Source organism: Macaca thibetana, chromosome 15 (assembly GCF_024542745.1).
Source record: "Macaca thibetana thibetana isolate TM-01 chromosome 15, ASM2454274v1, whole genome shotgun sequence".
Taxonomy (NCBI): Eukaryota; Metazoa; Chordata; class Mammalia; order Primates; family Cercopithecidae; genus Macaca; species Macaca thibetana.
In genome coordinates, this window is record NC_065592.1 from 9,952,243 (window position 1) to 9,964,446 (window position 12,204).

The 12,204-nt window shown below is 44.8% G+C and overlaps 2 protein-coding genes across 12 annotated transcripts in view; one reads left to right on the forward strand and one right to left on the reverse strand.

The window, feature by feature from the left end:
* Positions 1 to 12,204, forward strand: part of GOLGA2 (golgin A2) — a 434,268-nt gene that overhangs the window by 87,582 nt on the left and 334,482 nt on the right. The gene's annotated exons all lie outside the window — the stretch shown is intronic.
* The window catches only part of SPTAN1 (spectrin alpha, non-erythrocytic 1), an 85,676-nt gene that overhangs the window by 48,440 nt on the left and 25,032 nt on the right, over positions 1 to 12,204 (reverse strand). For all 11 annotated transcript variants that reach the window (XM_050759677.1, XM_050759675.1, XM_050759671.1 and 8 more), the window contains exons 7-20: positions 11,928 to 12,072; positions 11,695 to 11,849; positions 10,954 to 11,089; positions 9,460 to 9,561; positions 8,203 to 8,340; positions 6,895 to 7,005; positions 5,927 to 6,004; positions 5,634 to 5,789; positions 5,199 to 5,403; positions 4,508 to 4,689; positions 3,952 to 4,195; positions 3,635 to 3,757; positions 2,529 to 2,746; positions 518 to 610 (exon numbers count right to left, since the gene is read on the reverse strand). In XM_050759677.1, coding sequence (XP_050615634.1) covers positions 518 to 610; positions 2,529 to 2,746; positions 3,635 to 3,757; positions 3,952 to 4,195; positions 4,508 to 4,689; positions 5,199 to 5,403; positions 5,634 to 5,789; positions 5,927 to 6,004; positions 6,895 to 7,005; positions 8,203 to 8,340; positions 9,460 to 9,561; positions 10,954 to 11,089; positions 11,695 to 11,849; positions 11,928 to 12,072 — 2,086 coding nt within the window. The remainder of the gene's footprint in view (positions 1 to 517; positions 611 to 2,528; positions 2,747 to 3,634; positions 3,758 to 3,951; positions 4,196 to 4,507; positions 4,690 to 5,198; positions 5,404 to 5,633; positions 5,790 to 5,926; positions 6,005 to 6,894; positions 7,006 to 8,202; positions 8,341 to 9,459; positions 9,562 to 10,953; positions 11,090 to 11,694; positions 11,850 to 11,927; positions 12,073 to 12,204) is intronic.

A 12,204-nucleotide genomic window follows, 5' to 3' on the forward strand; every position in this document is an offset into this window, starting at 1 on the left:
CAAAAAATCAGCCGGGCGTGGTGGCAGGCGCCTGTAGTCCCAGCTACTCAGGAGGCTGAGGCAGGAGAATGGCGTGAACCTGGGAGGCGGAGCTTGCAGTGAGCCAAGATCGTGCCACTGTACTCCATCCAGCCTGGGTGACAGAGTGAGACTCCATCTCAAAAAAGACTCCATCTCAAAAAAAACAAAAAAAATTTTAGCTGGGCATGGTGGTGAACACCTGTAATCCCAGCTACTCGGGAAGCTGAGTCAGGAGAATCGCTTGAACCTGGGAGGCAGAGGTTGCAGTGAGCCGAGGTCGGCCACTGCACTCCAGCCTGGGTGACAGAGTGAGACTTTGTCTCAGAAAAAAAAAAAAAGTCTCATTCTAAACTCTCTGTAAACCTTTGTCACAAGAGTTAATAGCAGAGTCAAATGTTGCCTATGATAGGAACACCTGTTGACAGCATCTGGATCCTTCCACTTTCCCAGCCCCCAAGGCCTCCCTCCAGTAACCCATAAACTGTTACAGGTTTACCCGGCAGGACTGTGCTTGTTCTCGCAAAGCCTGGATGCTGCTGCCATAGGCACTGAGATCTGACATCAAAGCTTCGTGTTTCTTCAGTAGAGCCTGAAACCAAAACCACATGTGGAGCACTGCACAGGGGCTGAAGCCTCCCATCCTCCACTGCCTCACCAACCTGCCATCCTGCCTCAACAGCCTTTCTCAGTTACACAATGACGTGATCACCTCCTGCCCTTCTTACAGTGCTAATACCATTTTCAAAGTTTTTCAGGTTTCCTATATTTTGGGACAATCATATATATTATGATTATAGCCTACTCATCCTGGTCTGGGCACAGCGGCTCATGCCTGTAATCCCAGCACTTTGGGAGGCTGAGGCAGGCAGACAGCTTGAGCCCAGGAGTTCAAGACCAGCCTGGGCAACATAGTGAAACCTCATCTCTACAGAAAATACAAACATCAGCCAGATGTAATGGTGCATGCCTGTATTCCAAGCTACTCAGGGGACTGAGGAGGGAAGACTGCTGAGCATAGGAGGTCAAGGCTGTAGGGAGTCGTGATCGCATCACTGTACTCCAGCCTCAGAGACAGAACGAGCGCGGTGCCACATGCCTGTAATCCCAACACTTTGGGAGGCTAAGGCAGGCAGATCACTTCAGGTCAGGAGTTCAAGACCAAACTGGCCCATGTGGTAAAACCCCATCTCTACTAAAAATACAAAAAAAATTAGCTGGGTGTGGTGGCGGGTGCCTATAATCCCAGCTACTCGGGAGGCTGAGGCAGAAGAATTGCTTGAACCCGGGAGGCAGAGGTTGCAGTGATCCGAGATTGTGCCACTGTACTTCAACCTGGATGACAGAGTGAGACTCTGTCCTAAAAAAATAAAAAAGGAAAAATTCAACTCATTCTAGTTTTTGTGAAGATTGTTAAGAGCTAGGTACAGGAACTATACCTAGACCTTTATGAATAAAATTTGAAAATTTTAGTCAAAAAACAGATAACCATAAAAAACCAAGTACATCTATGTATATATGTGTGCATGTTGGTATGTGCGTATATGTGCACATTGGTATGTACATGTGTATGCTGGTATGTTTGTAGCTACGTATATGCGTATGCGTGCATGTTGGTATGTTAGTATGTATGTAAACACACATATGGTTTCACATAGATGAAACAAGAATGGCAAATGTTAATGGTTGAAGGTGAGTGACAATCATCTTCTCTCTCCTTTAGGTATGATTAAATTTTCATAATAAAAAGTAAAAAGGCCAGGTGCGGTGGCGCAAGCTGTAATCCCAGCACTCTGGGACGCCGAGACGGGCGGATCACGAGGTTAGTAGATCAAGACCATCCTGGCTAACACGGTGAAACCCCGTCTCCACTAAAAAATACAAAAAAACTAGCCGGGCGAGGTGGCGGGTGCCTGTAGTCCCAGCTACTCGGGAGGCTGAGGCAGGAGAATGGCATAAACCCGGAAGGCGGAGCTTGCAGTGAGCCGAGATCCAGCCACTGCACTCCAGCCTGGGCGACAGAGCAAGACTCCATCTCAAAAAAAAAAAAGTAAAAAATGGGCCAGGAGGGGTGGCTCATTCCTATCATCCCAGCATTTTGGGAAGCCTTGGCAGGAGGATCGTTTGAGGCCAGGAGTTTGAAACCAGATGGGACAACATAGTGAGACCCTATCTCTACTAAAAATAACATTAAAATTAAAAAGCGTAGCTAGGCCTAGTGCTACCTGCCTATAGTCCCAACTACTTGGGAGGCTGAGGCAGGAGGATCGCTTGAGTCCAGGAGTTTGAGGCTGCAGTGAGCCACAATTATACCATTGCATTCCAGCCTGGGCAACAGTGAGACCCTGTCTTAAAAAAAAAAACGAAGTAAAAAATGGATTCCAAAACATCTTTAAAAACAATCATTGTGATGCACAGCTCCCATGCATCACTACTTCTCCTAACTTCCTTCTCAGTACAAGCCCTGTTCCACTTCCTTGGCAGGTAAGATGCTTCCCAAGCCTGGTTACCTCAGCAGAGTCTTCGTCCTTTCCATAGTCAGTGCTGCCCACAATGGGTTCTTTCTCCCGCATCCAGGATTCGGCCTCATTAGCATCAGCAAAGTACTGCTGGGCCTGCAGAGAGTCCTCCAGGTCCTGCCGACGCTGGGAGGCTTTGGCTTTCAGCGCTTCCCACTTTTGGTTCAGCTCGTGAAGCTTGGCCTTCACATCCTCTGCAGCAAAATGGCCTGGAAGGTGGGTAGGAAAAGAGGGTAACAAAAACTATGTTGACACATTACAGAAGGACAAAAGGAAGTTCTTCTGTGTGTTCACGGCACTTTCATTACTATGTTTTGGTGAGCTGTGCCCTTTCATAATTCCAATTTTTTTGAGAGGCTCAGGTTCTAACCCTTTAAAGGACTGTTTCATTTTTTGCCTCCTCAAACCATGACCTCTACCTAGACTCTAAGAAGCAGATACTGCAAGTTGGCATTAGTGATAGTATCATAAAGACTAGTAACAGTACCGCTGCAGCACTCAGTTACTGAGACTGGCATGTGCAGGCCCTCTTTCAGCTCTTTCCCTACTTGGTTTCACTTACTCACTACTGCGTCAGGAGAGGTGGTGTCATCCCCATTTCACAGATAAGAAATTCAGGCTCAGAGCCAGGCACGGTGGCTCACAGCTGTAATCCCAGCACTCACAGAGGCTGAGGCAGGTGGATCATCTGAGGTCAGGAGTTCAAGACCAGCCTGACCAATATGGTGAAACCCCGTCTCTATTAAAAATACAAAAATTAGCTGGGTATGGTGGTGTGTGCCTGCAGTCCCAGCTACTTGGGAGGCTGAGACAGGAGAACTGCTTGAGCTTGGGAGGCAGAGGTTCCAGTGAGCTGAGATCGCACCACTGCACTCCACCTTGGGTGACAGAGTGAGACTCCGTCTCAAAAAAAAAAAAAAAAAAGGTAAATTCAAGCTCAGAAAGGTAAGGTCTGGTCAGGTCGTACAGTCAGTAAAGAATTGGGATGGTATTCAGCCCGAGAGCCCGGTCTGTTACGCCCACATGGCCATGCCCTTGGCAAGAAGGGGAGATACAAGGAGCAGCGCCAAGCCACATCACTGATGCCAATTACTCACCTTCCTCCACCATGGCATTCCCCTTCTGTGTAACTGCTTTGATGCGTGGTTCATGTCCAGCAATTTCTGCTTGTAAGGCTTGATGTTTCTTTAGCAGATTCTGGACCCCAATCAAATCCTTACCTGAAAGCAGACACCACTCCCCAGTTATCCAACCATGAAGAGAAAGTTAGCACTGATTTGTCATCCGTAGCTACCACCATGGTTCCAGTTCGATAATTTAAACTTGACCCTGCCCATCCTGACATGCATCCCCTCTATGCTACAACAGCATAGCCTTTCCCAAGTTGATTCCTACCTGAGGGAAGCAGACTGACCTCTATTTGTAGATGCGGCAATGGGCTCTTTCTCTCGAATCCACGTCTCCTCATCCTCAACATCCCGGAAGAGCTGCTGCAACCGCAGAGAATCAGCCAGCTTCTGCTTCCGGGCAACCATGGGCTCCTTGAGTGCCTCATAGCGAGCCACGAGGGCTTCCTGTTTCTTCTTGATGTTTTCTGCATCAAAATGGCCAGCATCTTGGAACTGGCGGGCCTGAATGGTGATGCCATCAATTCGGTCCTGGCAATGTGAAAGGACAGAACTGACATTACTTTGGGTGTGGTTTTATCGTACACAAAGAAAAGTTGATAAGGTCTTTTTCCCACCCCTAAGAGTATTCTTTCTGCTAGTTCCTTCCTTCATCTGAGGCTCCTAGAAAGCTCTAAGGGATGATATTTAATTTGAGCAGAAGCACATGTAGCACAGAGTAATCTAAGAAAATCAACACATTTCATCCCTCCCAAAACTCATTTAGTCTGAAATTACTGGCTTTTCCTCCCTCCTATGGTTTCTGCATTCACTTGCCCAACCACAGCCCCCAGCTCACACTACCTGGTGAGCAGCCACATCTGCCTCTAGTAGGGCATGTTTCTTCTGGAGGTTCTGCACATTGGTAAGATCTTTGCCGTAATCATCCGAAGCCAAGTGACCTTCTACTTCATACAGCCACAATTCAATATCCTCAACATTGCGATTAAATTGCTGTTGCTGGTTGGCTTCACGAAGCTTTATTCCTATGGAAGGAAGCAAGTTTAATTTTGTATTGCTTAGCATTACCTTTCTGACGACACTGCCCATGAACAGTAGCATCTTAGTGAAGAATTATATAGATCAGAGTTTTATTCCTTCACTTACATCACAAAGGGAAAGAAAATATCAATTGCAGCCTCTGCTCTACCATCTCAAGGTTGAACTGGAAGCATTCTAACCCCCTTGAGATACAAGGACACTGGAGAATTAGTAAATGCCCTTGGCTCTCAGCTGAACTTTGATTTTCAGCAATGAGGCCCAATTCTGTTCCTTCTCACTCAGACTCCCTCACCAACCAGTATGCTCAACTACATTTACCAAACTATTATCAAGAACTTAAGCCAAGTAATTCCTACACAGGAAATTATCCCTAACGCCAAAGTCATCCACTTCACCTTACTTTAGGGGTATATGTCCCTAAAATACTTCATAGAAAGGGGTATTTAGTTCCTCAAACATGCATGTCACAATCCAATGGAACATCTTCTCTTACCTTTCAGTTCAGTAGCCTCTAGCAGTTTCTTCCACAAACTGATCACCTCATTCATACGAGCTGCTACTTCATCCTTGGCATAGTGGTTGACATCAATCAGTTTTTGGCCAGCTTTCTCCAAGGCATCAATTCGGCTCTGGTTTGCTGAGAGCTCAGCCTCAAAAGCCTGATGCTTCTGTACTTTTCCTTGTAGGTTGGATGGATCCTGCCCATAAAAGAAAGAAGGGGATTCTTTCTATCTAAACCTGAGTATGTCAAGTTCCCTTGCATTACCTTTATACTTATCTTTATGGAGGAATGTATAAAACAGTTGGCTTACATTAAGTAGTGTGGTTTTTGGAATCCCTTATTTTGTCCTTTAGCTATCATTTATTTGTGAGTGCTGTGTTTAGCTTACTAATCAAGTGCTACACAGCAACGCTAATAGTACATTACTTTATAAGCTTCATCTGTGGCAGTTTTCATCTTCTCATTGACCCAACTCTTGAGCTCATCAGAATCACGGAAAAACTGCTGCAAATGGAACGAATCGGCTAGCTGGGCCCGGCGACGCATGGCTCTCTCGTGAAGGGCATTGCGGCGGCTCAACAGCTGAAAGACAAGGATCCCCTGTAAGTCTCTAGTGTTTATGCCCAAAGGGATGTCCAGTTGAAGAGACTTAACTGGAACATCTCAGAAGAGAGACCCACATACCAAAAAGGAAAAGCATGAAGAACCTACAAACTTACAGCATCTCGGCGAGTGGCCACATCTTCCATTGCATAGTGGTTGTTCTGAATTAGCTTGGTTGCAAATTCATCTAATGCCTAGGAAAGAAGATAAAAGTTATTCATTGGTAAGCACATTAGTCCTGAGCTTGGCCTCTAGAGAAAAGTAATGGCTGAACAGATCATAAAACACACCAAACTTTAACATAGGTCAAGGTTTTCACCCAAAGGTTGGTGATGACATTTTTCTCACAACTTTTGAGATTTTGCTTGATGTTATCAGTTACATATCTTAAGACTGCGCTACCTCCATTCAAGACTGGAGACACTAGTTGTGCCACCATCTCCTGGCAGGGGTCAAATACAGGTTAACAGCTTTCCAAATTCTTATTTCTAAGATGTATTTTCAATGGGAAGAGTACCTCTTTTTTTTTTGAGACTGAGTCTCGCTCTGTCGCCCAGGTTGGAGTGCAGTGGTGCGACCTCGGCTCACTGCAAGCTCCGCCTCCCAGGTTCACACCATTCTCCTGCCTCAGCCTCCCCAGTAGCTGGGACTACAGGTGCCCGCCACCACGCCCGACTAATTCTTTGTATTTTTAGTAGAGACGGGGTTTCACTGTGTTAGCCAGGATGGTCTTGATCTCCTGACCTTGTGATCTGCCCGCCTCAGCCTCCCAAAGTGCTGGGATTACAGAAGTGAGCCACTGCACCCAGCCAAGAGTACCTCTTAATATTAACTCTGACCTACTTTTAATGAAGGGTACAAACTTAAAGAAGTTTGGAGGTTTCCATTAAGGAAATCATTTTTCCATAAAGTTGTATTATGTCTTCAACGAGATAGCATGTCATCCTTGTGAAAGTTTAAGCACCCACAGGAGTGCTCTGCATATGAATCTTTCACCAAATCTGTTCAGAATCCTTCCAGGGAAAGAGACTCTGGCTTACGATAATAAGGGTCATTTGAAAGCACTGACAAGAAGGGATCTTACTGTAATCTTTTCCTCCTGGGCACTAAGGGATTTCTCAAAGTCTTCATGCTTCTTAAGAAGTGCTTCCACACTATCCAAGGAATCTCCCAAGTCTTCATTCAACAGGAACGCCTTGCCAAAGGAAACAAAGTGTTCAGAATAATGTCCTATTCCTTTGATCTTCTAAGACTGTGAAGCAAAGGGTATTTTGGCCAAAATACAAAAAGAAGGAAAGACATTTTATGGCTGTTAAACTTCTAAGATCTCTTCTAGGAAGTTTAAAGTCCTTTTGGATTTTTTTTTTTTTTTTTTTTTTTTTTTGAGACGGAGTCTCGCTCTGTCGCCCGGGCTGGAGTGCAGTGGCCGGATCTCCGCTCACTGCAAGCTCCGCCTCCCAGGTTTACGCCATTCTCCTGCCTCAGCCTCCCGAGTAGCTGGGACTACAGGCGCCCGCCACCTCGCCCGGCTAGTTTTTTGTTTGTTTTTTTTTTTTTTGAGACGGAGTCTCGCTCTGTCGCCCAGGCTGGAGTGCAGTGGCCGGATCTCGGCTCACTGCAAGCTCCGCCTCCCGGGTTTACGCCATTCTCCCGCCTCAGCCTCCCGAGTAGCTGGGACTACAGGCGACCGCCACCTCGCCCGGCTGGTTTTTTGTACTTCTTTTTAGTAGAGACGGGGTTTCACCGTGTTAGCCAGGATGGTCTCGATCTCCTGACCTCGTGATCCGCCCGTCTCGGCCTCCCAAAGTGCTGGGATTACAGGCTTGAGCCACCGCGCCCGGCCAAGTCCTTTCGGATTTTTTTAAAATCAATCCAGTAAAGTCATATCATGAAATCCTTGTTCCACATTCTATTGAAACTTCTCTTACATAGCTTTTGTTGCTTCTATTAGATTTAGATGGCACATAATGCTAAAGTGTTTTTTGTGAGACAGGATCTTGGTCTACTGAACAGGCTAGAGTGTGTGGTACGATCATAGTTTGCTGTAGCCTTGAGTTCCTGGGCTCAAAGGATACTCCCATTTCAGCCTCCCAAGGTGCTGGGATTACAGGAGACAGCCACTGCACCCGGCAATGCTAAGTACTAAGAAAAAAATCTCAAAACATTTTACATCACACTAATCTGAAAAGCTGGGGCCTTTTCTGAAGGCCTTGCAATCTCAGCAGAGAGAGATGCCGGCAGAGCCGAGAGAAGCTTGCTCAATTCCCCCTCTTCAATGGATTCAGAACTAACATGGTACCGATGTCCTAAAACAAAACAAGCACACTACCCGAGGAGACAAAATACAGGTCCTTCTTCTCCCACCACTGACAAGGCTTTGCTCACAGATTACCTCCTGCTTGCTCATCCAGTTGTCCACCTGCTCAGTGTCCCGGTAGAAGAGCTGCAGGTCCATGCACTGCTCGTACTGCTGCCTGCGCAGCTCCCACAGCTCCAGCAGCGCTGCTCTCTCCTCGGAAAGGATGGTCAGCTTGGGGGCATAGGAGACATGGTCAGGGAGATGAGGTCAGCCCCAATGCCTCCGAGGCAGACAGAACAGCTAGCCTGGAATTCCTAATCCTAGTGCTAATCTTCAGGCCTTTTTTCTGATTTGCAAAAGGGGAAAAACAACATTCATGTTGTATGTGCATGTTCAATATAAAAGGGATGGCCTATTTTAATTAATCTAGAATTAATTTATTGCCACATGATCACAAATGACTTTAGGTAAAAATAGTAAGTAAACTCCCAGGTAGAAGAAATAGGGCATCCATTTAAAAGTGAGGCAGTATAAATGGAGTAGGGACTCTCCACTGAGAAATGTCAACTGAGTGGGTGCTCTATAACATATGGAAAATAAATTCAGAAACCCCCAAGACTTTAGGCTCCGAAGCTACTAATGACAAGTCTTTGAAATGTCTTCTTTTACTCTATGTAATATTAGAAAATATAGAAATCATTATTTGTCTAATGTTCCTAGGCAATTTTATACTCTGAGATACTTCAAAACTTACATACATATTTTATTTTACTTTCTTTTTTTTTTTAGAGACAGGTTCTCACTCTGTCACTCAAGCTGGAGTGCAGTGGTGGAAATCATAACTCATTGTAACTTTGAACTCCTGGGTTCAAGCAATTCTCTCGAGTAGCTAGGACTATACGAATGTGCCACCATGTCTGGCTAATTTATCAATTTTTTGTCAAGATGGGGTCTCACTATGTTGTTCAGGCTGGTCTCCCATTCCTAGTCTCAAGCAATCCTCCTGCCTTGGCCTCTGAAAGTGCTGGGGTCACACCACATCCGGCCTACGTATCATTTTATAAAAATGTGTTTCCTCTTTGCTGCAACTCCTAATGCAAGACTCAGCTCAATACAAAAAGTCCCTGTAAGTAGGAAACGTGCCACACATGCCCCAAATAAGGAGGACTGTCTCTCAGGAAATCAGCACACTACACATATACCTTCTTTTTAAATCTCTGCAGAAAAAGGAAAGTTTCTCACATATCATGGTGAATGCAATGTCTGGATATTTAAGGATGAATAATAGCTTTCAGAGACTTAGTGAAAGATGTAATTTGCTCCTCAAAAGCTCCATTTCTCTTCTCTTACCTTCTCCCTCACTTCATCTGAGGCGTAATGACCAGCAGCAAGCAGTGCCTGCCCAGATTCATCTGCAGATTTGAAGCTGTCTTCATGAGCATCAATTTCACCCTACAGGAGAAAAAAACAAAGCCATGATTTATGCCTAGCATCTTACAAAATGAAAACAAGGTGTTGCATTTTACATAAGCATTATAAGCCAGACTATGATATCTAAAACAAGGAACAAAATGAAAGATTAGGCCAGGTTTCCTAATACATAATCAATCTAGGTCATCAAACGTGAGAGTATCACTCACTGATGAAGTCCTTTTCCAAATGGCTTTTCAGGTCACCTGTTGTTTGTCAAGGTTCCACACATTCACATGGGTCTGAGCTCTCTTTCGTTCCAGTGCTCTGTCTTCTTTGTGCCAAATGGACTTGTTTACTATTATTTTATAGAACCTGGTAGGGTGAGTCCCTCCCTGGCCCCACCATGATCTTCAACATTGTCTCAACCTTTTTAAAATTTTTTTCTTCCAAATCAGTTTTGGAATCAGCTCATCTCATTGCAAAAAGAAACACACACATACACATATACCTGCTGAGCACTTGACTAGAACTGAATTAACTGTATATATCCTGGTGGGAATTTACACCTTCACAAAAGATCATTCTATCTGTGCACTAGATAAATCATTCTCTCTATTCAGTTTTTATTTAATGCCTTTTAACAAAGTTTTATAGTTTTCTCCACAAATGTCTTACACACTTTTGTTAGATTTATTCCTAAGTACTTTATATTTTCTGCTCTAATAAGTAGTATTTTTAAAAATTACGTTTCTGTTGCTAGTGTAGAGAAACGTTTGACTTTCAGTATATTGATTTTGTATCTAGCACATTAAAACCTCTCAGTTCTTTTTTTTTTTTTTTTTTTTGAGAGACGGAGTTTCACTCTTGTTGTCCAGGCAGTAATAGAATAGTGCGATCATGGCTCACTGCAACCTCTGCCTCCCGGGTTCAAGCGATTCCCCTGCCTCAGACTCCTGAGTAACTGGGACTACAGGCATGTGCCACCAAGGCCAGCTAATTTTTGTACTTTTAGTAGAGACAGGGTTTCATCATGTTGGCAAGGATGGTCTTGATCTCTTGACTTTGTGATCTACCTGCCTTGGCCTTCCAAAGTGCTGGGATCATAGGCATAAGCCACTGTGCTCAGCCCAACAAATACTTTTTACATCACAAAGGATCAACGTGCCAAGTAGTAGCACTTCTATCTCGCCAGAGCTTGTCTGTTTGCTTTTATGGACCACAGTGAACTTCTTGACACTGAACTGAGTTGAGCCTCTATCAGAAGCAGGTAGACCAGGTCTCCAAAGGCAAAACCAACCACAATCCTTATGATGAGAGACACCTGTGAATAACGTGGTACCAACTCCAACTACAGGCCTCACCCAACATTGATATACTGTTGCATTATAAGCTAAAATCCTCACTTCTGGAAGATGCTAGAGATACTATTACCTTGTGCTCTTGGTGTCTATCTAGCAGGGCTTCAGCCCCAGCCACATCATTGGCAAGCTCATCTGCATTGATGAGGGCTTTCATCTCAGTCACCCAGCTGGTGAGGTCACGGAAGTCAGCAAGGAAGCGTTGAAGCCTAGGAAAAGCCAAAGGAAGACATTATGTTTCCAGCAGAGGTTCCAGGGTGGAAAATGGCCTCCCTAAAGCTCCGAATTCTATGTTCTCAAATGTCTAACAAATTATACAAACTCTAGTTCTGGGAAATATGAAATTCTACCAATCCAGACTGTGAAGGAAAGCAAGAGAAGGCTGAAATCAACGCTTTAAAACTTAGGTTCTGTCCATCACTATAAAGCCCCAATCCTGTCCCACATTTCCAACTTCCTTGTTATTCCCAGGTTCAACCCTTGGCTAGTAAGAAGCATTCTTTTCCTTTCCAATCTGGTTGTAATAAGGTATTTAATGTGATACTCAGATACTTAAGGGGATATTTCCATTCTATCAGTCATAATGCAGTGATGCAGAATAGAAGAATTTATGAAGTTGTAAATAGCATACACATACTACACATGATACAGTTGCCAGTCTCCAAACAGAGAGAACATAGGTAAGAAGTGATTTGCATTGGTAGGTGATACCTGACACTTCCACAGAACACAGAACAGACCCTTAACTCTGCTATTCCTGCTTCCTAAAAAGAAGTTAAATGATACTGGTTAAGACCTGGAGCATTATTTGCACCTGTATGAATCATTGAGCCGTGCATGTCTCTCTGCCGCCAAGGTGCGGATCTGCTCCCAGTTTGTAATCAGTTCCTCTCGCTTCACTTGAATCTGTGTTGCACTCAGAGGGTGGGACTGTTGCAGGCGGTCAGCCTCAGCACACAGGGCTTTGACCTAGAAATGAACTCCGTCAGAACTATTCTCCTGACCCTTGGTAACTTATTTACAGAATCAGCTGCTTGTAAAACCCACCTTGTCTTCTAGAGCAGCAAGATCTCTCTCTAGACCCTCGTGCTTCCGAAGCAGAGCCTGAACACTTGCCAGGTCTCGGCCAAAATCATCAGAGGCCATTAACTGCTCCTTTTCCTTAATCCAACTGATAGTCTCATCCACATCCCTACAGAACAAAGGCACCAGTTAATCCACAGCAATGACATCTCCCTAGAACTAGGAACACTCCATGGGACCAAGGCCCAGTCAGCCCTGACAGCTCACCAGCACATGCCCTGTGCTTCACAACTCCCCTCCA